This window comes from Trichoderma harzianum, assembly GCF_003025095.1.
Source record: "Trichoderma harzianum CBS 226.95 unplaced genomic scaffold M431scaffold_1, whole genome shotgun sequence".
In the NCBI taxonomy this organism is placed as follows: domain Eukaryota; kingdom Fungi; phylum Ascomycota; class Sordariomycetes; order Hypocreales; family Hypocreaceae; genus Trichoderma; species Trichoderma harzianum.
Window position 1 is genome coordinate 1,543,964 of NW_020209249.1, and position 21,665 is coordinate 1,565,628.

The 21,665-nt window shown below is 50.2% G+C and overlaps 7 protein-coding genes across 7 annotated transcripts; 1 reads left to right on the forward strand and 6 right to left on the reverse strand.

The window, feature by feature from the left end:
• Positions 1-2,946: 2,946 nt before the first annotated feature.
• On the forward strand, positions 2,947-4,042 carry M431DRAFT_489205 (hypothetical protein; the record flags this gene model as incomplete). Its single annotated transcript, XM_024916650.1, has 3 exons — positions 2,947-3,081; positions 3,150-3,302; positions 3,362-4,042. 3 exons carry the CDS (start codon positions 2,947-2,949, stop codon positions 4,040-4,042), a joined length of 969 nt encoding a protein of 322 aa, XP_024780113.1.
• A 367-nt stretch (positions 4,043-4,409) lies between these two features.
• M431DRAFT_501 (hypothetical protein) lies at positions 4,410-5,966 on the reverse strand (the record flags this gene model as incomplete). The annotated part of the gene is made up of 6 exons (XM_024917975.1): positions 4,410-4,795; positions 4,888-5,018; positions 5,092-5,339; positions 5,403-5,626; positions 5,692-5,731; positions 5,784-5,966. 6 exons carry the CDS (start codon positions 5,964-5,966, stop codon positions 4,410-4,412), a joined length of 1,212 nt encoding a protein of 403 aa, XP_024780114.1.
• Positions 5,967-7,915: 1,949 nt separating this feature from the next.
• On the reverse strand, positions 7,916-10,309 carry M431DRAFT_502578 (hypothetical protein). Its single transcript, XM_024918170.1, has 5 exons — positions 10,120-10,309; positions 9,967-10,002; positions 9,650-9,805; positions 9,267-9,572; positions 7,916-9,158 (listed from the first exon to the last, which is right to left on the reverse strand). The coding sequence occupies exons 1-5, from the start codon at positions 10,142-10,144 to the stop codon at positions 8,350-8,352; spliced, it is 1,332 nt and encodes a 443-aa protein (XP_024780115.1). The 5' UTR covers positions 10,145-10,309; the 3' UTR covers positions 7,916-8,349.
• Positions 10,310-10,471: 162 nt separating this feature from the next.
• Positions 10,472-11,645, reverse strand: M431DRAFT_181167 (hypothetical protein). Its single transcript, XM_024913130.1, has 2 exons — positions 11,589-11,645; positions 10,472-11,492 (listed from the first exon to the last, which is right to left on the reverse strand). The coding sequence occupies exon 2, from the start codon at positions 11,178-11,180 to the stop codon at positions 10,899-10,901; it is 282 nt and encodes a 93-aa protein (XP_024780116.1). The 5' UTR covers positions 11,181-11,492; positions 11,589-11,645; the 3' UTR covers positions 10,472-10,898.
• On the reverse strand, positions 11,314-15,285 carry M431DRAFT_476932 (hypothetical protein; the record flags this gene model as incomplete). Its single annotated transcript, XM_024915519.1, has 8 exons — positions 11,314-11,492; positions 11,589-11,712; positions 11,787-11,971; positions 12,040-13,901; positions 14,003-14,187; positions 14,294-14,760; positions 14,897-14,975; positions 15,196-15,285. The coding sequence occupies 8 exons, from the start codon at positions 15,283-15,285 to the stop codon at positions 11,314-11,316; spliced, it is 3,171 nt and encodes a 1,056-aa protein (XP_024780117.1).
• Positions 15,286-18,964: 3,679 nt separating this feature from the next.
• On the reverse strand, positions 18,965-20,326 carry M431DRAFT_71234 (hypothetical protein; the record flags this gene model as incomplete). The annotated part of the gene is made up of 4 exons (XM_024921874.1): positions 18,965-19,161; positions 19,229-19,934; positions 20,036-20,098; positions 20,198-20,326. 4 exons carry the CDS (start codon positions 20,324-20,326, stop codon positions 18,965-18,967), a joined length of 1,095 nt encoding a protein of 364 aa, XP_024780118.1.
• Positions 20,136-20,809, reverse strand: M431DRAFT_181199 (hypothetical protein). Its single transcript, XM_024913131.1, has one exon. The coding sequence runs from the start codon at positions 20,708-20,710 to the stop codon at positions 20,339-20,341; it is 372 nt and encodes a 123-aa protein (XP_024780119.1). The 5' UTR covers positions 20,711-20,809; the 3' UTR covers positions 20,136-20,338.
• Positions 20,810-21,665: the final 856 nt, after the last annotated feature.

Consider the following 21,665-nt stretch of genomic DNA (forward strand, 5'->3'; position numbering starts at 1 on the left):
GTGCCGAATCGACGCACCCCAACAGGTACCGCGGACTTGCGCCCCCCTCCACCCCGCCTGGCTGCCTGCTAGCAGTGCTATATTTCCAAGGTGACGACCTTGCTGACGCACCACCTTCTTTCTAGGATCCGATCTTTGCCTCTGTGTGGTTGTGCTTGATTTTTTTTTTTTTTTTTTTTTTTTTTTTTTTTTTTTTTTTTTTTGGTATCATTTCTTTGCTTGGATTATTTCAAGTCCGCTGGTGTAAGCGCCTGAACCATACTCGTTCCTTCACTGAATCGAGTACAATCCTCCATCCTACGACTCCTGAGAAGGGCAATTTGCCTTCTTTCTAGGCAGGCTTACGAATTTAAGACATGGTCCACATCTCCAGCCGGCAAGTAGCATCGCCAAGACGACCGCCAAGAACACTAGGGATGAGATGAGATGAACATCTTCTGGTTGAAGATACCTGTTTGCCTGTGCCCTTTTGAAAACGGCTGGCATTCTGGAGCATGCTTGATCGACATAGATTCGGCCCACACTATCATCTAAAGATAGGTATCACAGTTTTGAGATGCGTCCTGTCCGAAACTAACAGTTCAGTGGATACACCAGACGTCCATTTTGTCATATGATGGATTCTCCGCCTTGCTACCCAAGAGGCTGACTTAATTCACTGGTTCGAGTTACATCAGCATTTGATTCGTGATGAATATGGCCAGACCACAGCGCTGCGGATGTGTCTCCCATCCTGTGAGAGGGAAGAAGCGCCAAGCCACGCGATTCCCGTGATGCAAACTAATGGAACGGCAGATAAGTACACGTTGTATAGACTAAGGGGGCAATCTTTCATCTAAGTCTGTCTCACCTGGTTAGCTGTGATTCATGGCAGCAATCGGCTTCCTTACTTGCAAGTAGCCAGGCTTATCTATGCCTCCTCTAATTTGACTGCTGGAGCGCCTCGAGACTCTCATGGATGCGCGTCCACTAGGCGCATTCTGTTTTTTCCAAGAGGCTAACAGTATGTGCTTGGTAGTTACTGGTATATCCTCCCATGGGAAGACTTTTCTCCCATTTCCCCCCCCTTTTCCAGAAGGCCTCAAGTCACGCATCTGTACACCATACGTGGCACAAAGATGTTAGTCGGCGACTCAGGTGATCCTACGGTGCTCCTTCGATCGATTAACGGAGATTGGCGCCTGCCGAGCTATTCAGGTCTGACTTAGGACTGCGACATGAAAACGGATCTCCATTTGCTCCCGCTTAGGATTGCTCGTTTCGCCAAGTGGCATGGAGTATCTTGGCATGTCGTACCGAGGCCATCTGATAGTGGTGCTGTGTCAGTGTGTAGACAAACATTCCGCAACCAAGACGATGTATTACATGACGGCTCTCCACCATCGATTGGCATCGTAATGTCCGGATGTACATCTTGTCTTTGGTGATAAGCCGAATATCATATCCCCATCAAGCCGTTAATTATTGGATACCTGATTATTGGGCTCGCATCCTCGCCATATAAGCATTTGGCCTAGCAGTTTCACAGGCGGCTCGAGTAACTCGAATGCCAGCCTGTGAGTTGCGCAGGCTACAGATCTTGGCATCCTGATCTAAGATCTTGGCGCTATTAGCAAGCGAGACAATGATGCGTTCAATTGTCACTCTTGCTTTCCGACAAATCTATCCCCGTCGACTTCTCACCTGAGGCTTCTGGTCATAGTGTTTCACACCAGTCGTCTGAGCAGGAGATTCAAGAATTCTTGGGCTTCTATTACTGGCTCGCTTGGAGCAGGCTCGTTCCCTTGTAGCAGCAGCTAGTGTTACTCTTAACCATCATGCCGTGTGAGACAATCAGCCACGTTTGAGTGCAAACAGACGGAAGGAAAGAGACGTGTACTACGTGTGATTCCGAAAGCTCGATATCGAGTCATCTACCTGTATCCTAAACGAAACGAGGCAAGCATTGCGAGCTATCATACGCATCCGCCTGCTGGATGAAGTGTGTGAAGTCGACTCAGCGAAGAGTGTATTTTCGGCCACGAAAATCTCTATATGGCAAAAGGAGGATGCAAATAAGTAACCGAGGTAGTTTGGTTCAGATTCATGCTGCTTGCACCAGAAGCCCCCAGAGTTGGCGGCCCATCAAGTAACTCGTCTTGATTATACGAACCGATTGGCTCTAAACTAATTCAGAGCTTTTGCCGTGCAGGTTAGCTTAAGGTGTTGCTCACGGAGTGAAGACCCGCAAAGGCTTCTCGATATCCCATCTATGGGTAATAACTGGCCATCATCTTCATCTGCTAACTTAACAAGGCGGCTTCGATTTAGCCTATAGGCCTGGCGAAGAACTAACCCTCAGCAAACAAACGTGACGAGATAGTTTCCAAAACTGGATGCCAATGTTGACTTCAACATATAACCGGTCTCGTCGACTACGAATCATGAGATAGAAATGACAGTGACGCCTTCCAGGAAACGTGTCAGGTATATTGCCTTATATATATCGGTATTCTTCGCCTCGGCCTCGCGCTCCGCTCTACCCTGATGGCAAGGAGCTGCGCCTTTGCGTTGATTGCGGGCTTCATTTATAAGCCCGCCCGCCGTACGGTGGAGAGCGTCGGCGTGGGGCCGCCGACGGTACTTTTCCCGCTTCCACTGCCTTTCGTGTCTAAGCCACGGCCGGTGGGAAAACTCCCGCGGCTCTCAGACGGAAGGGGGAAAGCTCCCGCAGTTCTCAGTTGGAAAGGATTTGTGATGGCCAGCTTGGTCTTGCTGCTCCCAAACCGTGACGATTTGATTCTTCTTGATTTCCAACCAAAATGTCCCTCTCTTGTCTGGAATCAACTATTTATATTTCCAATGGTACCTGTGTTGCAATTGTTACCACCATCATTCACTGTCTTCTCCCAAAAATCGGATAGAGAACTCCCTTCTTTGTTGAAAGTCACCTACTTTTGATTCAACATGTCTGAAGAATCACCTATCACCTTGTCCGTGGGGACTCATACCTGGTTCCCAAGCGATGAAGCCAAACTACAGGGCATCATTTCCATTATGCGTACTCACAACATTTCAATTCTAGACACTGCTAGATTATATGTAAGATCCTAACTTGGGCTTATCTATCTATCGATTTGTTAGGAAGAAGCACTAATGCATTTGGACAGGGAGGTGGAGCATCAGAGATGGCTATTGGAAGCTTACACTTGGGTCCAGAGTTTTCCGTTGATACCAAGGCGCCAACAGGCTTTGCAAGTGGCTTTGCGGACAAGATTGAAGAGTCGGCTGAACAGAGTTTGGCGGCACTGCAGACTCAAAGAGTATAGCCAACCTCTCAAGTACTTCTTTCGGGTCTCTAGATTTCTGACATCTCTTCTAGGTGCGAACGTACCTCCTTCACGGAGCTGATGAAACTGTCTCGTTTGAGAAGCAAATGGAAGCCATCCAGAAGCTCTATGAAAAAGGAAGCTTTGAGAGGTTCGGCATCTCCAACTTTAGTCGCGAGCAGATCCTCAGCATCTACGACATTGCCAAGTCAAAGGGCTATGTGTTGCCGAGTGTCTTCCAAACCAGTTACAGCCTTGCTGCTCGTCACCATGAAACTGAGCTGTTTCCAATGCTCCGGAAGCTCGGATTTTCCATCCAGGCATATTCCCCCATGGCAGGTGGCTTCCTAGCCAAGACTCCAGAGTACATCGAACAGGGCCTGGGGAGCTGGAATCCCGACACGGCGACTGGCAAATTTTCACGTGGTCTCTTCTATAAGCCGTCATACATGAAGATGCTTGGAGAGTTTGGAACATTGTCTGAGAAATCGGGCATTAGCCGAGCCGGCCTGGCATATAGATGGGTGAGACATCACTCTGGTCTCAAGAGCCACTCGGGCGATGAGATGATTATCGGTGCTTCAACCTCGGACCAACTGGCCGACACAATGAAGGAACTCGAGGGCGGTCCCCTGGAGCCATGGATTGTTCAGCGCATCGACGAGCTTTGGGAGTTGGTTAAGGATGAAGAGGCAATCGACAACTTGAAGAATACCCGCAAGGTATTTGGCTGATTGCAAGGCGTAACAAGACAAAGGCAGCGTCTATCTCAATAAAATGATGGAGTGATTGATTCAAGATGGTTTTCAGTAGAAAGAAAGTCTCAGAATTTGATGTTGGATAGCATTAAGATTAGGTATTGGATTGTCCAAGCTCCTAATTGAGTACTTGAACATGTTGCCATTCCATGTCGTGACAATTTGGAACGTCATAAGATAAGGGGCTGGCAGCAAATTGCTAACAGTAATGTCCCCACAGAAGGTCATGAGAAAAATATATACAAGAAGCATCAGTGGATGCAATCGTAGAGTACTTACCGACAGTAAGTACTCCGTACGTAATATGTACATGTGAAAGATATAATAGGCCATTGAATTTCGTTTATACGTCTTGGTGCTGTAGATGGAACTCGCGCGTAATGACTATGCCGCTGGGCTGAACGACGTCTCCTCCTACAGAGACATTTGTGAGCTCAATGCGTGGTACGTCCGGCGTCTCCTTGACAGGCACGCTATGCTCCGAGCCATCGTCTGTAAGATGCGCAAACGGATGCTCATCCGTCTCGTTGGCGGTGCTGTACGCTCGGGAGTGAGAAGTTGCGGTCACGAACCGGCTATCTCTTTGCCAAGTGCGAGGAGCATCCCTGTGATGAAGGCTCATCCTTAAAGTACCACTCGACGGCTGCTGCTTCTTTGAAGGGAGCGACGAGAGGCTGAAGATGCCAAAGGTGAATCTGCTTAGTACTGGCCTTAAGAAGGGAAGGCAAGCTATAAAGTGACAAAGAATTAGCCACCAAATAGTTGAATGGTGATTTCCGATGATGCTGTTAGGAATATTGGGTGTATCAGTGCTTACTTACCGCAGAAAATGGCCACGTTTCCTTCGAGAACAGACCAGAGAGCAATATCGACGAAATTCCAGGTGATATCCGGACTGGTCAAATTACCTTGGAGGAGGTAGTGAAGACGCACAATGGAGACGATCGTGACACTGTACATTGGTCAGATACTCTGGCAATCAGGAAGCCGAGATCAAGGTAGGGAGAGAGATATTAGCCACTTACAAGAGTCCCACGAGGAAAATTCCCGCGAGAGCCCATTTTTGTCCTTTGGGAAGCTGCAATTTTGTGATATATGGAAGAGGCAAGGCGAGCATCAAAACGTCGGTGACTATGGTTGGGATTGCATTTCCATAGAAGAATTTGACGGAATCCACGGTGCATTTGTATTGGTCTGGCTGTAAAGGATGCGTCGGGTTGAAGCGGTTCCACCAAGCACTGGTAGGTTGGCACTGAAAGATGGTCACAAGGATCTTTAAATACCAGTTAGCAAATTCTTGGTGGCTTCTATTTGCATTCTTGGTTCAAAGACTCACGACAGAAGTAGCCCACAGCAGGACTATGACGGCTAGGATGTAGATAGGAATCTTAACAGAGCTTCTGATCTTGAAGGACCGCCAATAGAAGGCAAGGATGGACCATTTAACGCATGCAATGGTCACGAAATAGCCCAATTCGGCGATGAACAGTCCAATTGCCCACGCGTATTGTGCATCTGGGGGGTCGGCCCAAACATGTTTGCCAAGGCCACGACTGACAGCTGGTGAAGCGTTAGTGTTGTGAAGAGGAAAAAAGGAGAAGTGTCGACTCTTAGAGTATGCTGACCGTATGCACCCATCCCAAAGACATGAGCGCAGGAGGGAACCTAAGTAATCATTAGCATCACTTCCAGCTAATTAGAGACCAGAGGCACGTACCAGAGCCGCAATAATGAGCCAGTCGTCTATCCATAGGCTAATGTTCTTCATGCGACGGCTTAAGATTCGTAGCCCAACGACAATGACTGCTAGGATCCAGGTGACTATCGAGGTTACCATGATGGAAGCCCTCCTGCTCTCGTCGAGATTGACCCCATCGGGAGGCGGAGGAAGTGTGGCCATGTTCAGTGGTATGTGGCAACGTAGTGTCTGTAGGTTTTCGTACTTGATCGAAAAAAGGAGAGACTATAAGGGTGACGGCTCGCGGGCCGTGACTGGGAGAGAAGCAGATAATGAACGATTTGAAGAAGAGCGCCCTTCCACCATACCCTTTGATACAGTGAAACGGATGGCCTTTGAAGAACTGATTTAGACTAGGCTGTCTTCGAAACAGTCCTTGTGATGTTCTCAAACTCCTGGAGCCCAATCCTGAACGTTTTGACTAGGTCAGAGCCAAGCCCACGAAACAAAAAGGCATAAAACGAGGCGCAAACGGACAACTCACGATGGTCCGTCTCCCGTCCAACCTATAACGATTCCTCTCCGCGGGTCCGAGACCCTAAAAAGCTCGCCGCCACCATGAAGAAAAAAAAGCCCACCTTGAATATAGTTCGGTGGTTTAGAGAATTAGAGCCGTCGTCGGTCTCGCCATTGCTGACGCCGGCCTGCGCCATGCCCGATTTCATCACATCTCCCCACTCACAAGTGGCATATGTCAAATCCAGCAGTGAAAGTATTTGAGTTGATCAACATGGCCCTGAGCGAGTCCAGGGCGGCAGGTGAAGCCAGTGGCTAGTTTGCCGATCTCGAGTAAGGTGAAGCACATGTGGGAGACGATCTAACTGCTCGAGATGCCTGACAGCCATGCGCTAAGGATTAGGTTGGCTTTGGTGGAATTGGCATCGGCAGAAGGCAGTTGGGGCTATTGGCATGGCTAGCAGGGAAGATGCCTGGCCTGTTAGTTCAGCTGTCGAGGGGATGAAGATGTGGGAATGCGGACTTGTACGATGATTGGAGATTGGAGATTTGTGATGAAATGACTTTGTTGGTTTGTTGGAGAAATGTTGGCGATGAGTGGAATCTACATCCTTCCTCCTCAACAATACTTCACGTGATTCCTTATCGACAGCATCGAACCTCCAACGTATACAACATTTCGATATTGAATACCTTTCTATAAGCTGACCACCGACTACATTTATTTGACTGCCTAATACCAAGACGACGGTGTTCTTGGCATATCGCCGACACGGGCTCTTTCAGGGATTGCTACTTGTTGGTGTTAGCAAATACGTCTCTATACCGAGCCACTTGGAGGTAAGCAAGCAGCATAGTCAAACAATAGCGAACGCCACGAAAACTGTGATAGTAATCCGAAAAAATTCAACTTTGCCGCAAGTCAGTATGCGGACCCGACTCATGCGCTCCGTCCTCGTATCCACTGCTGATCGGCAGCTCTCTGTTTTTGTGCGTCTTCACTGCCGTACCGAGGAACTACTCCACAAGGCAGAAGGAGCTGGAAAGAAAAAGAGCGAAGAAAGCTTTGGTTCCGTGGGGACGAGAAGAGCTGCATGCAATGGCCGATTGGTGCGGCCGACGATGCGGACGAGATTCTTGTCAATATCCGACAAGATGAGCTTGCGGTGGTTAATATCAGGTGGGTGAATGCTTGGTGTGCATCATCACCCGCGAGTAATGAGAGACAGATATTTGGAGCGGTGATGGTCAAGCTCAACCGTTGGGCTAGCAACAGTGCCGGCCATCACATCCATTGTTGGCAATCACATTTGTCGATCTGATCCATCCTGGCCTTTGGATCGCTCCGCAACAACGGCAGTAATCAGCGAGGTACCCGGCAATGATTTTCCCGGTGCTGCCACATGGGCTCACATTTACGGCCTCCATTGACCCGACAAGGGTTTGGTAAAATTCATGTCTCGGTGGACCTTCATCAACCGGCCGATATGCACATGCTGGCAGCTCAGAGCCCTACCGCCGATCAGATAAAAATCCCCGGGTGGGTGAGATTCAACATGGAGAAGGACGCTATTTGTCAAAATGAGATCTGCGGTTTGCGGTCATGTGGTTTCAATGGGAAATCGATATGACGGCATAACAAGAGGGACTTTATTCTTATTGATTAAGCCGGCTTTTTGTAATAATTTGAGAATTCATGCAAAAGCCTTTCTAGGTGCTACATGGAGAATCCGGATGGCTGTATGCCATGTCGGAAATGCTATCAAACCGAAATCCCGGGAGACTCTCTTATCTTGGACAGATTGCACATCGCCAGTACGAATAAATGACAGTATGGTTGTGACGATTAGAATATGCAATTATGTATTTATATCGAAATTCCAAAGTTCATACCATAGCCCAAGCAGACACGGGGATAATAAACTCCAAAATCGTCCAAACTTGATATCCAAGGCGCCTCTGGCAATGCTCCTTCAAAATAGTATCCAGAACATGGCTAAATAGATGGTCCTCTAGAAAAATGCATTACGCCGCTTCCCAAACAAAGAGAGGGCCATTTCATGCTCATCTAAGAAATATCGCAATCTCATCATGAAAGCTTCTTCTGCATCAAATCCGCCAGCTCATCCAGTAACTCCACCGTCTCTGCCGGGCTCGCGATCCATGCTGTAGTTCCCACACTTCGCGCCTTGAAGTCGTTTGATCCGGCACTCAAAAACTGATCTCCCACGTGTAGTGTGTTTTCGCCCTTGATGGCTGTCAGAGCTGCATCGGCTCCAGTGGTTGCCCCGTTGCGTCTTCCGAACCACTGCTGGCAGACAGTCACGCCCCAGCTCTTGTCACCAATGTCAACAAAGACATCTCGGCCACCGTTGAAGGCGCAAAAGGGAACTCCGCGGCAGCCCTGAGCGCCTTGGCCAGCCTGTTGCGAAGGAGCACCAAGGGCGGTTAGTTCCAGGATACGCTGAACCACCAATACCGTCTCTTCCAGGCTCTCTCGTGCAATGCGGATTTCGGGAGGGTTGGGAACGATTCCCACGGCGCGATCCTTTCGAACTATGATGGCTGGTAGGTTCATCGTGCGGACACAGTCCCGAAGCGCTGACTCGGCGACATCCAGAAGCGCCGTGATTTCCGCCTCGGACCAGGCCGCCATGTCTGGGGTCAACCACTCTGGTCGCGGAACAGGCGCCAGCCGGTATGGTGAAGATGGCTCGTATTCGAAGAGATAGTTAGCCTCACCACCCATGATAACAATATTCTGCTTCTGTATAGGGTCAAGGTCTGTGGAGTTGGCAATGGCATCGAGTAAGCCATGGAGACGGCCATAGTACCGGTCTGCGGTGGTGTAGCCAGCAGCTGTCACAATGCCGATTTTGATGTTTTTGCGCAAGAGGTCTATGAAATACGTAAGCAATCTCGCTCATCATTATTCTTTACATATCCCTAAACAGGATGAAGAGGCAAAAGCAACGATTGATGCGTTAAAGGAAGAGAATGACATACCTAGCAGGCGTGGAATGATAGGGCTTGACGGTTCCAAGCTCTGTCCATCGTCGTACAGCGTGACATCACCATCAAAAGTGGCTAGCTGAAGAGCACCATTCGTCACAGCCATTATCTGAGCTGAGTTGAGAACCAGGCGCACATCGTTGAAAGAGGGGGCTACATATCGTCTTGAAGACATGTATCGCTTCCGGTCCTGGTATTTGAATGCTGCCTCCAGGGGCAGTCGTGTGAAGAAAGGACCTGCAGTTGGCACCAGCATTCCAAGCTTGGAAGGGAGCACGCGGTCCTGGTTTTGGCGGGCGACTATTTGATGTTATTGAATCAGTATGCGGGAACCAAACAATTAGAAAAAGAAAAGGATGAGAGGTCATAATACTAACTGTGATCGTCAATCATCAGCTCGACATCTCTCATAATCTCTGCGTAGCGTCTGTGGGCCTCCTCGGCCATCTTGGCCACGTTGGTATCATCGCCAAACACTCCCGTCGGCTGGGAGTAAAGCACAAATGGCACAGCCAAGAGACCCTTTATCCATTCTAGCACAATTCCAAGGCGATGTGTTAGTTTACTGAATTGACTCGAAAAAAAACTCCAGACTGGGCCCCCCAATTGTTTGCTATGACATGATCTCGCAATGTCAAAGCTCCGGTATCAAAACACCAGTACCCAGAGCCATTGTCATCTGAAAGCGACATACCGATGAACTGATCCCGTCTATGGGTCTTGAGGGCATCTAAAGATTCTATCAGTCTCTTCATGTCCCCTTCTCTATCCTCACATCCCCCCCTCCAGCTCTGTGTAACGGAAGGGCACTGAGGGGGTGGAGGGGAGATGAATTGGGCAGACTTACACTCAACACGGTACCGGGTCGTCATCGCTTAATCGATTCAATTCTTGCCAATTGGGCTCTATTTCGGGGCTGACAGCAGAATGAAAGAGAGTTGAAGGAAAGAGAGTAACAGTGGAAGCAGCAGAAGCAGAAGCAGAAGAGATGCAAAGATGAAGATGAAGATGAGTGACGGAAGGGAGCTCGACTGCACATGACATGTGGTGAGTCGTACAGACGGAAAGTTGGGTACCTATGATGCTCTGTGCTTTAGGTAATGGAATTGAGACCATGTGGCCAGCTTCTAGGCCTAAACCGGCCGCTGAGAGGGGCGTGGATGCGCTGTCGTGCCAATTAGAAACAGCCCTGAAGCTTATCCGAGCTTCTAGTGGCCTACAGTGGGGATGAGCCCGGTGAACAGTGGCTCTTGCGGTCGGAGCCCGCCGAAGCGGCCGCTGTTGATGGCTTATCAGTTGTTGATAACAGACCTCAACGACAACTGCAACTCAACACAATTGAAACCCTTCTCCTGGTTGTTGACGCGCTGCCTGTGAATATAAATACTAATTTGCACATACGATGCGCGATGCATACATCTGTGTACCTATCGAGCTACCTACTACATACTTGATTGTGCCCTCCTCTCTGTATAATCAGGCGCACATCAACACCGTCTGCCAATGCCTTATGTGCTCTTTCGAAATGGCCGCAAATCACCAGCCTGCGCCTGAGTCACGGAAAAAATGATAAATAAAAATAAATTCCCCATCCAAATAATCTTTCCTCTTGCGCTACTGCTCAAATCACAGCAGCCATGTTGCCTTCCTTCTGCAAGACTTACCTTTCATTACGCCGGGGGGGGGGGGTTTCGGCTGTTCTCCTTTCATTCCTCCGCCATCTTCAATAGTCCTCTCCCTCATCAGCCGCTTTTTGCATTGTCTAGAGTTCTTTTTTTCCTCGTTTGCCTCTGCTGCCGTTTTTCTTTTTTTTTTCTCTCTTTTTTTTTCTCTCTTCTTCTTTTTTTCATTTCCCACCTTCTCCCACTCTCGTATCAGTTCATGCCAGGGGAATATCATCAAGTTCATCTCCTCATAAACAGTAACGCTTGCTTGCCCGAGACACTGGGTTGTAATTGCATGAGTCCCCACAAAGCAGCATCCATACAAGATGTTCTTTCATCCAATGTTTCCCATCCTATGAATCACAAATCGCTCGCTTTCAGTTGGCACCGCCATTAGCGGCGGCATGCGGAGCAATCATCTCAGCCTGCTGTGCTTGGAGCTGCGCCTGGGCTACCTCTTCTGCCTTCACAATAATGTCCTGAATGAGGCCTTGCTCCTCACCAGAAAGGTGGCTGGCGAGGTTTGCGTAAAATTGGGGTTGGTCTTGTTGCATCTCTGTAAATGGGGCATTATTGGTTAGCAACAGGAAAAGGAGTGCATGCGCTAATGCATCATAGCCACAGGGGTGGCAGGTCGTGACGGTCTACTCACTTAGCAATGTTGCCCTGAAGAGCTGGTATGGCTCGATCTTGTCCAGCGGCGACTCGAGAAGAACGCTGTCTTCTCCGAGCTCCTCCTCGTCGTCGTCGTCAATCACGCGACTGAACTTTTGTGCCTGGATGGAAGCTTAGCGTCAGCCGGTACAGTACTCGGGAGGGGTTCTACTCGGGGTGGGGGTTGTAAACTAACCTCTTCGTTGAGGAACTCAAGATAGGCAGCGCTCTCATCCTTGGTCTCCGGAGACTCGTCGTCACCAGCAGAGCCAGCCTCCTCATCTCCGTTCCAAGCCACGTCTCTCTCATCCCACTCATCTTCGTCGACATAATCATAGCCAGCATCTAGAGTGAAGTCATCGCGCAGGGCATCCTCTCGATCTGGTTTCCAATGGTTAGCGTTGAGATATACAAATTGGAGCAAAAAAGGGGGGGATAAGAAAACATACTCCTCATGGCGCTAGGCAATGTTCGGAAGAGTTCCGTGATGCCCTGGAGCAGCCGTGGCCATCCGACAGAGATGCTGGCTGGAACTTGATCATGGTTGAGGCCGAGAAGGGCGGAAATGGCCACAATGCAGAGCTTCTTATCATGAACCCTGCTGAAGGACGACATGCTGCCAAACCATAGGCTGAAAAACCTATTCGTCCAGCCGTTGGTCTCCAGAACCTGCAGGGTGAGCATGGGGTTGTAGTGCACAGCGTTGATAACCATTTCCATCAGATGAATCTTGTAGCTCTTCACCTTGACCTCTTGGCCAGCCAGGATGTTCATAGCCATGTTGATGAAACCCTCGACACAGCTGTCGATGCTGCCCCGAAGGCTTAGCATCATAGCCTCAGCCAACTTGCAGGCGCAAATTCGCTCAACGCCTCCCTCTACGGTGTCACTGAACATGTCGGCTACCATGGAATAGAGAGCCTGGACGTATTCCGGGTTCTGGACCAGGGCAGGCGCGCCGTACTGGACAAAGTTGTCCAATGCGGGGAGCATATCCTCGAGATAGTATTCAGCTCCAGCCTTGAAGGTGGTATGGATGAGCTCAAATGCCTTCCACATATTGGGAGAGATGCCCTTGGCGGCAAAGGTGCAGCTGTCAATGATTTCAAATGCTTCGTTGTAGAGGTCGTACAGCTTGTTCTCCAGTGTTATTTGAATCACAGGCATAAGAACCGCTTCAATGTGAAGGAGAACATCTGGGGTGCTTTCCAGCGTAAGGATAAGAGTCCCAATGGTCTGCAGCACACCAAGAGCAGTTATGCTCTTATCGTCATAATCATTGTACAGTTCACCATCATCCCCAGCCTTGCTCTCCTTCTCAAGCAGCTCGCGCACAATGCGAAGATAGGTATCGCGAAGTTGCTCGCACAAGGCGACGGCGAAGGGAGTGAGCTCAGTAGCGAATACCTCGACGAAATCTTCCATAACGTTAGCCAAGGCATCGATATCGGCTTCGTTGGCCAGCTTCAGCAGCTGTTGCATAATGGTCGGAATGCTCTGCTGCATGCTTGTTCGGATAACTTCGTGTCGAATCAATGGCTGCAGCGCTAGGGCAGCAGTGACACGAACGGGGAGTGCCGGGTCTGCCATGCAGTCCAGAATATTGCGGTAGATGGTGAGCAGGTTGTTTTGGTCCTGGAAGTTGAGCTGTTCAAACTTCTCGATGGTATCGCAAGCTCGGGCTCGGAGGTAGCCCAAGGGGCTAGTGAAGTCTGGAAAGACATATCGGACGAGGAAATATTCGACCTGGTCGGCAATAGGACTCTTCTTTCCGAGAATGACGGGAGCCAGGGTTCCAATCATGCGGAGAGCACCCTCCTTTGCAATGTGGTTCTTCTTGTCATCGGCAGATTGCTCATACTCGTTAACGACAGCGTTGACGAATTTGAGAATCTCGAAGACTTCCTTTCGGCGGTTCTTTGTAAGGTTGACCAGGAAATTTGTCGCCGCAACATCGGGGGCGGACGCCTCCTCAAAGTAGTTCAGTTTTCGGTGAAGGTATTCCTCTGGCTCCTCTTCGAATTGCTCGACGTCTTCCGGCGACAAGCAGAGAACCGGGAATACGAAGTGCGTAACGAGGTTAGTCAGGTGCGGCTTCAAGTGCACCCACATCTCCTTAGGCCGTACCGTCTCATCGAGGAACACTAGGATGTAGGACAGACAAGGTCGGCTAAGCCAAGAGGTCTTGGCTACCCATTTCTCGATTTCCTGAAGATAATGCTTCAAGATTTCAGGGGCGATAGTGTTGGTGAAGTTTTTCGCGAACTGAACAGCTCCATCTTGTTTGCCTGGGCTCGTAGGGTTTCCGTGTCTAGAAACGTAGCTGTCAGCCTGATTGTTCGCATATTTGCTTCGCCCCTCCATTACCAAGTGGAGAGATCAAAGACAAGGGTTTTGGTGAGCCTCAAATACCTAATGAAAAGACGGTTCAGGTTGAAATAAGCCCACTTCTTGGCCTTCCACCAGTGATGTTTCTCTCGGTCGGTAACATCGCTCATCACAACGGAGGCAGGAAGAGCCTTTGAAACGGTTTGAAGGAAGACGGTGCACCAAGCGATGTTGACCTGGTCTTGTCGCAAGTACGGCGAGAGCTCGAGCTAGACGTGCAAGGATATTGTCAGCTCCGGAACTTGGGTTTGAACATGAGTCCACTCTCCAGGAATGGGGATGGAGGAGAGAGAGAGCAGACAGGGGTATTCATACCCAGGTGGCATGTTTGTACGCCTTGAGAGCCAGGTGCAGCATCTCGCTAGCCTCGTCGCTTTCTTGGTTCACCAGCTCATTGCAGATGGCCAAGAGTCGCGGGAAACTGGCTTCAACAATGTTGTCAAAGTGCTGTCGGTCTTGGCTCTCGTTGGACTTGTATCGGAAAGCACGACATATGGCGAGGAGACACTGCAAACCAGCCAGCGCAGAGTTCGCATTATTGGTGTTCAACAGCTCCAGGGTGAATTCCAGGAATCGCGGCCACCGGCTAGGGAAATCACACTGCAAAATGCGCTGCAGAACGGGAATAAGCTGCTGGCGGACGAGCCCCTCGGAGGAAGCCAAGATGGGCACCAAACGGTCTCGGATCCGGACTTTTTCATCTTCGGCTATTGAGCTTTCGGAGGGAATACCTTCGGCTTGGTACCAAGAGCGGTTTACTCGGTTCTTGATGTAGATGACGGCTGAAGAGACAATTGTTAGTCCTCAGTTTTACTTTCGTCTCCTTATGTTTTCCCCTGTCTCTTCTTCTCTTCTCTTCGACTCGCTGTGGTATCTCGTCTTCGGAAAGGGAACAAAGGAGGGGCAGCGACGACGTACTGGCAAGGCGGACACTGGCGTCCTGCTCTGCTTCCAAGACATCGAGCAGGCAGATCAGGAAACCCGCATGATCCTCGACCTAAAGGCAGCGAAACAGAAAAGCGCATTAGCATCAGAGACCCAACTGGAGCGTAAAAGTGACAAAAAAATCTTTGTGCCTATTCCGCGAGCATTTGAATGAGGGCAGCCTCTCCCCCTCGCTGCTTTCTTCCTTTTTTTTTTTTCCGCCGCTGTATTCACGCTTCGGATGGCGGGCGGTGGCAGTGGAGGGACACAAAAGATGGTTCTGGAAAACTCACCTGCTTCAGTTGCAGCTCAGCACGTCGCCTGCTGTCGGCGTTTGTGTCCAAGCTGGCCGCCAGCAAGGCCCTGACAGTTGCAAATTCCATATTTGGGGGTATAAAGAGGAGCGGACGACAACACAGAGGGGTGTTGTTGTCGTTGGCGCGGAGGAGAGTAGAAGAAAGGCGGGCTCAGCAGAACAACTTTTGGTGTTAGGTTGGGAGGACCCGATGGCGGGGCATCTATCCAGCACCAGCTGCCCACCCAATAGTAAAAATGAAAATGCAAAAAAAAAAAAATTTAGATCAGAAATAACCGTTGTGGCGATCCGCAGCGACGATGACGAGCAACGATCTGGAATATCGGTTTTCAAACACACACAAGCCGACTGAGGCTGGCGCAACGAGACGGGAGAAAGATTTTGGCCAGGCAGAAAGTGGCGGCACAAAGCGGTGATGAAAGATTGTTTGTTGAGCCTTTTCACAATGACGGGAATTTAGCACCGTGCCACAGGTATTAGGTACGAAGCAGCAGCAGGCGGCCGGAACGTTTTTTTCAGAGCCCTTGAGGCGATTGGGCGTGATAGATGCAGCCGGTTAGGGGGCTAACAGGCGCTAAAAAAAAATTGAAGTTCAGGGTCGACAGTGCCAGGCTTGCCAGGATAGACCGAGGACTACCAAACTGCGAGGATTGGGATTGATGCCGATGAGTTGGAGACGACATCTCCGTCCTCTCTTGTCGCTAACCAGAGCTTTCTTTTTGCTTCTATTCACACCTCAGTACCCCCTATCAGGTACAGCTATCAAGGTACTGCATGTAAGCACAGTACGGTATTTGGTACAGCTATTCGCAGGTTACGGCGTACGGAGTACAGAGTACGGATACAATGACCCGTCTCTGCAAATTTCCAGTATGACTCTCATCTGGCACCTGTTTTACTAGCCTTACATCTTTGTGGATCTTCCTTACGGCAAATGCAATGCCAAAAAAAAAAAAAGGCGTTTTGTATTCCATCAAATCTTCTTGCTCCCTTGCCCTGCATTTCGGGTGCTCAGGTACTGGCCTCCCAGGCTGACACCCCGTACCCCGTACCTGAATAAACGCTGGCGGTCATTACGACGCGCAGTGTACCGGCTACTAGTGACGTAGGGCTGCGCATGTACATCCAAACGACTGAAAGCAAGATATCGCCCTTCGTTATCACTACCCAGAGCCTAACAAGGGTTATCAGCAGGGTCTAGTCCCCAATTAGCGATGACAGGGGATATTTTGGCCCAATGAGAGCAAGCTGGCAAAATGCCGGTGAAATTGCTGGCCGCAGCTCTTTGTAGCTTATTGGCGCACTTTGGCGAGAACTTCGTCTGAAGCTGTAAGAGGCAGGAACAGCCGGATGATCGCAGTGTCGGTTAAGAGGTCACCGCTTCGACTTGCCATTCTTTTAGTATCTTAGTAGTAGCTGCCTGCTGGGAATTCATCACGTAGCTCCGTCAAACGAGGCTCTCCCATCTTCCTCCTCTTTTGAGCCTTTTTCGTGCATCTTCATCACGTTTCTGGCGTTGCTTCAACATGTCCTATGGCCTTGTTATCCGTTGCTATGGGCCCTTTTTTCCTGTGCACTTCTGCAGTGGAACATAATCTCGACCTGCCGATGCCGCAGCAACGTGCATGAATATCCAAACGCGCATCTCTGATCTCGTTTCAAGCAAACAAAGCTCCAAATGTACAAATGCCGTGTCCGTCAAGTTGCCTTCGTTGTCGTTGAGGAGCGTTGTCGCGAGACAATATGATCTGAATTCGACAAGCTTCACTCAACTCCGTGATTTCCCAACCCGCAATCAACGCGAATGTCAACTCTTCACCGCCCGTATGCCTTACGCGATCCACTGTGTGGTTTTCTAAATAGTCTGTCATGCCACAGCTACTTACCTAGGTAAGATAGGAACCTGATGGTACCAGAATGCGCTCTAGGTTAAGAATGAATGGTCCCTCCATTGCTTGCATGATGACACGAAGCGTAATCTCTTACTAACCAACAGGAATAGATGATCCGCGCAGTTGTTATCAGTCTATTACCGACGCGATATTTTGGTCCAGGGACATCTGCCTAACGACTGGCACTGGGCATGTCGACAACTGTGGGTGTGAGTGGCACTATCACTGGTATATACCTTGACAGCTCCATGTGAAATGTTGCCCTCCGGGATGAGACAGGAACGTATCTCATCGAACCGTTTGAACCATTACCAGTACCTCTTTGTTGCGAGAAAACCAACCTCCGTTGGCATAACTAGAGGCAACAGTTCTACTCTGCGAAATACATCCTGGGCTCGCCGGATCATATCAACCCAACCAAACTCACCCGCACGACACATCGCATTTGGTTTCGTGAAGTGTTCAAATTACAGCATCACACAGATCACTTCTTTTGTCGAACTTAGCTGGAGTTAGGACTGAGCCTATCGCCAAAAACGATGTCACTGTCTGTTTTGTCCATTTCCGTATCTCCTCAAATAATTTTCGTGATGATAGTGAATCCCAACAACGACAAGTCCACAGGCGATTGCAAAGCAAGCAAGGAAATTGCACACATCTCAAAGCGCTCCGGCGCTTGAAGGATCAAATGGATATGGCTAACAGTGAATATAGGAGACCCAGCACCGGCAAACAATCTACTTCCTATGATCCTCGCCGAGTACACTGCTTGATCAATTTACGCTTATATGAGGCTCGAAAGCTTGGACGGTTCAATCGGCTCGGAGGCACCATGGGAGTCCGGGCATGGAACCAAGGGGGGAAAACAACTACATTCCGGCGTTCATTAATCTCGATCAGAGGTTGGTAAGTGCTTCTTCTTGCGCTTAGCATGCAAAGAGTTCCCGCACTGTCACTCCTCGGGGTGATATATTCCCAGACGGCTCCATGTGGTCATTTTTTCAAGGCGAAACAAGCAGCAGTCGAAAACGAAGCAACGGAACGAAACAAAAAAAAGAGAAGAGTGGCAATGATGATCCTTTCAACAGGTTATGGCTAATATATACAAACCATGAGGCTCACCTTGCTGCCCAGGAGTCCGGCTTTGCTACTCTATTAAATGGCATGATCGAGACAACCAGCTTTGGCTGAGAATGCTCAGCGATCGCCAAGGAAACCGAGTCCAGACAAACACAAATAACTCCGCCTATGGCCAGTCCGGGGCAGCAAGGTTTCAAGACAGTCCACCACCCAAGAAGCATTCGTAGTTCCGCTTCTCTTTTCCCACCTTGCGCCAGGAGCGAGTGCTATCAAACATATGCAGGCGTTATTCATCCAAGGCTATCATTGTAGCCGGCAACAAGCTCAGTATTTGACCCATCCCACACAAAAAACAAATGCATTTTGTCAAAAAGCCTCGGAAAAAAAAACATGACTTGTGAAGTGCAAATTCAGGGAGTCCGAAATAAAGAAAAGAGAAGATGTGAAGATGGCGCGAAAAAAAAACATCAAACTTGGCGCATCTCCTGGTAATTATCGGTCCAAGGTCCGGAAAGGCTGAGAGAGAAAGAGAGAGAAAAGAAAAGAAAGGCCATCCAGTCTAGAATATTGTCCTGTGGTCTTCGATCTTCTTCTTTGCAAAATCCATGAGAGCCCTACCGGTGCCTGCCTGGGAGTTTTATCTAAATGATAGAAAAGGGGCGAGTAAGACATTCAAATCCATGGGGGCCGGGTTGAGCTCTGACGATAGAATTATATCAGAAGAATCAGCCCACGCCTCGCAGGGGCGTGTCACCTCAAGGATTTCCCTCTCCCTTATCGGCGAGGTGGTGGTGGTCGGTGGTTCCTGTCGCCGCCTTCCCGGTCACTCAAACGAGTACTTGATTCCCGAGGTGGTGTCTGTGTTTCTGCGGGGGGAACGGAAGTGCGAGTTGGAGGAGGGGTTTCATCATATGCATGTCCCTGTGAGGCATACCCTTGTGGCTGCTGAGAGGTTTGGCCTGCTGGGGAAGCTACAAAATCAGACGAGCGCATTCAAATTGGATGTAGGCTTGGGGTGGTTTTTGTTGGGAGACGCACCTCGGCCGAAGAAGGGGTCCTGGGGCTGCGTAGCATAGACTGGAGCACCCGAAGGAGCCTGGTTAGGATATGGGTAGGCTGGGGCGGGATATCCTGGCTGGACAGGCTGGGTTGAGGCGTATACGGGTTGTTGAGGTGCTGGGACAGACGCTCCAGGGTGGCCACCGGCATAGGGATCATTGGGATAGTTCCTGGGAGGCATGTTGGCTCCAGTTGAAACATACGGGCCATCCGGATTCTGGTATCCCTGGTTCATCATAGGGCCGCCTTGAGGATTTCCGACGTATCTGGCGTCAGAGGGTCCAGGGGATTGCTGAGGCTGCTGAAAGCCGGCGTTGCCGTTGCCGCCGTACGCACCGCCACTGGGAGGAGCGTAGCCCTGCTGCTGCTGTTGAGGCTGATAGGGACCGGAGGCACCATTATATCCTTGGGCGCCAGTTCCTGGATACCTTGGGGCGTCATAAAGACCATCACGAGGAGGATAGGAATCATCTCGGAAAGGTGGTTCAGTTGGGCCATGGTGCTGCCGAGACTGGTGCGTCTCAGAGTAGCGGTATTGGACTGTAGGCGAGTTAGATCTCGGTCTGGGGGCACCGTAAGTGGCATCTCTCGAGGCGATGATACCTCCGCTGCTGTTGCGCGCGGTCTGCGCGCGGCGTTCCCTATCCCATCGGGCCGAGTCGGCCTTGAGATCCTCGATCATGGCCTGCGAATTAGGGGGTATCAAGTTTAGTAACGGGGCCCGGAAACAAAAGTCGTCGATATGGCCGAGAGGGGAGCGGCAAAAAGAGAGATGCAAAAACTCACGGTCGTCAGGTTACGATAAGCCGTAATATAATAACCTTGGACGGGTTGACCAGTCTGTGGGTTCTGAAGGAGGAACAATCGTTAGCGACCAGTCAAGTCGAGATGCGTTGCTATTGCTCGAGTTGACCGTTGTCAGAGTCGGCGTTGCTGAAAGTGGCATACCTCATAATGGCCAGGTCGCACCAAAGCATCATTGCCCAGGTAGCGGCAAATATCAGCAGAGATGACTTCACGATCGATGCCATCACGGGGCACGAAATACTCGTTCATGCGAGTCGTTGGTCGCGACATGATGGGCAATAGTCAACGGAACTTGATTTGGGAAAGCAACGGAATACAAAGGCAATGCAACGAGAGACGCCAGAGAGAGAGAGAGACGGAGAGAGGAGGGAGGAAGGGAGGAAGAGGGAAAGAGAAAAGAGGGAACCTCAAGGCAGAACTGGCTGCTAAATGAAGAGGCGGGCAAGCAGCAAATCCAAAAACGACAGATGGAGGAATGGAAGCCGCAGAGAAAGTGTGGGCAAGGGGCAGGCTGCAGCCAAGCAGAAAGAGTCGTATTGCCGTGAGAGAAGAGGAGAGAAATGGAAAAAAGCGACAGCACCAGCTCGACTGGACTTGAAGAGAAAAAAGGCGGATGATCTGGTGTGAATGGTGGGGTGGGGCAATGAGGAGCATCGAGACACTGGTGACCTCCCAAAATGCTGCCGACTGTTGCAAGGTCTTCGTTGGCTGCAGAGCTTGGCTCCAGATCCGCTGGCCCTTTTTTTTTTTTCTCTTTCTACACCCCTGCTTCCCTGCTTGCTGCACTCCTGCTTGTCTGCACTCCAGCACCCTGTTCAGTCAGACCGTTTCAGTGGCTGTGGCGACAGCAAATGCGACCACCGCAGCAGTGCAGCGCAGGTGCAGTGCTGATTGATTTGACGAGCAGTGGATGGTGGATGGCGGATTGCGATGGGCTGCCTGGATGGACTGGACTGGGCTGGCCTGACCTGACCTGACCTGTGGCCACCTCCGTGAGATGGGGGGGCAATTGGATGGATTGGATGGGTTGACAGACAAGAGGATAGGACAGGATATTGAGGTGGAATGGAGATGGAGCTGCCTGCTGACTGGAGAGAGTCACAGCAAGGCAAATGCACGGAGTACAGGACAGCACGCACGACGCAACGCAACGCCTCCTCACGACACTCTGCTTTGCTCTGCTCTGGTGTATTTCCTCGGCACCAGCTACTGGTACATAGGTCTACTACGGCTTCGATCTGTTTCTCACGCTTCCGGGATACCACCGGTAGGTGTTAGGCTCGCCTGAATCCCCTAATAAGCCTAAAAGGCAGGGCAGTCTTCATCAAATTCCAGGCCTCTCTCTACCTTGTTATTGCGATGACTACTTTGCTGCTACTGGCAGTAGCGGCACAGCTAAAGGGCAACCTACGGAGTGGAAAGGGACCTTGCTTAAGTGGTGCCTATCCGAGTCCACCAGAGCAAGCTTGGGACCTATTGGCGGCTTGTCAAGGTGATTTGATGGAGCCGAGAATGCGCCAGTCCCGAGCCCAAACATCGCCTCGCTTCGCCTCGCCCGGACCGTCGACGTTGGGCTTCGCTGCACGTCGCTGCAACGGGGATGGAGGGC

Bases quoted from the DNA above. Each gene is read 5' to 3' on its own strand.
- M431DRAFT_502578 (XM_024918170.1), bottom strand. From the start codon at position 10,144: ATGACGACCCGGTACCGTGTTGAGT. The intron at 9,806-9,966 runs GTATGTCGCTTT...GAATTGTGCTAG, and splicing joins TAGACGGGATCAGTTCATCG to AATGGATAAAGGGTCTCTTG. The intron at 9,573-9,649 runs GTTAGTATTATG...AACATCAAATAG, and splicing joins GCTGATGATTGACGATCACA to TCGCCCGCCAAAACCAGGAC.
- M431DRAFT_181167 (XM_024913130.1), bottom strand. From the start codon at position 11,180: ATGAACTTGATGATATTCCCCTGGCATGAACTGATACGAGAGTGGGAG.
- M431DRAFT_181199 (XM_024913131.1), bottom strand. From the start codon at position 20,710: ATGCTCCTCATTGCCCCACCCCACCATTCACACCAGATCATCCGCCTT.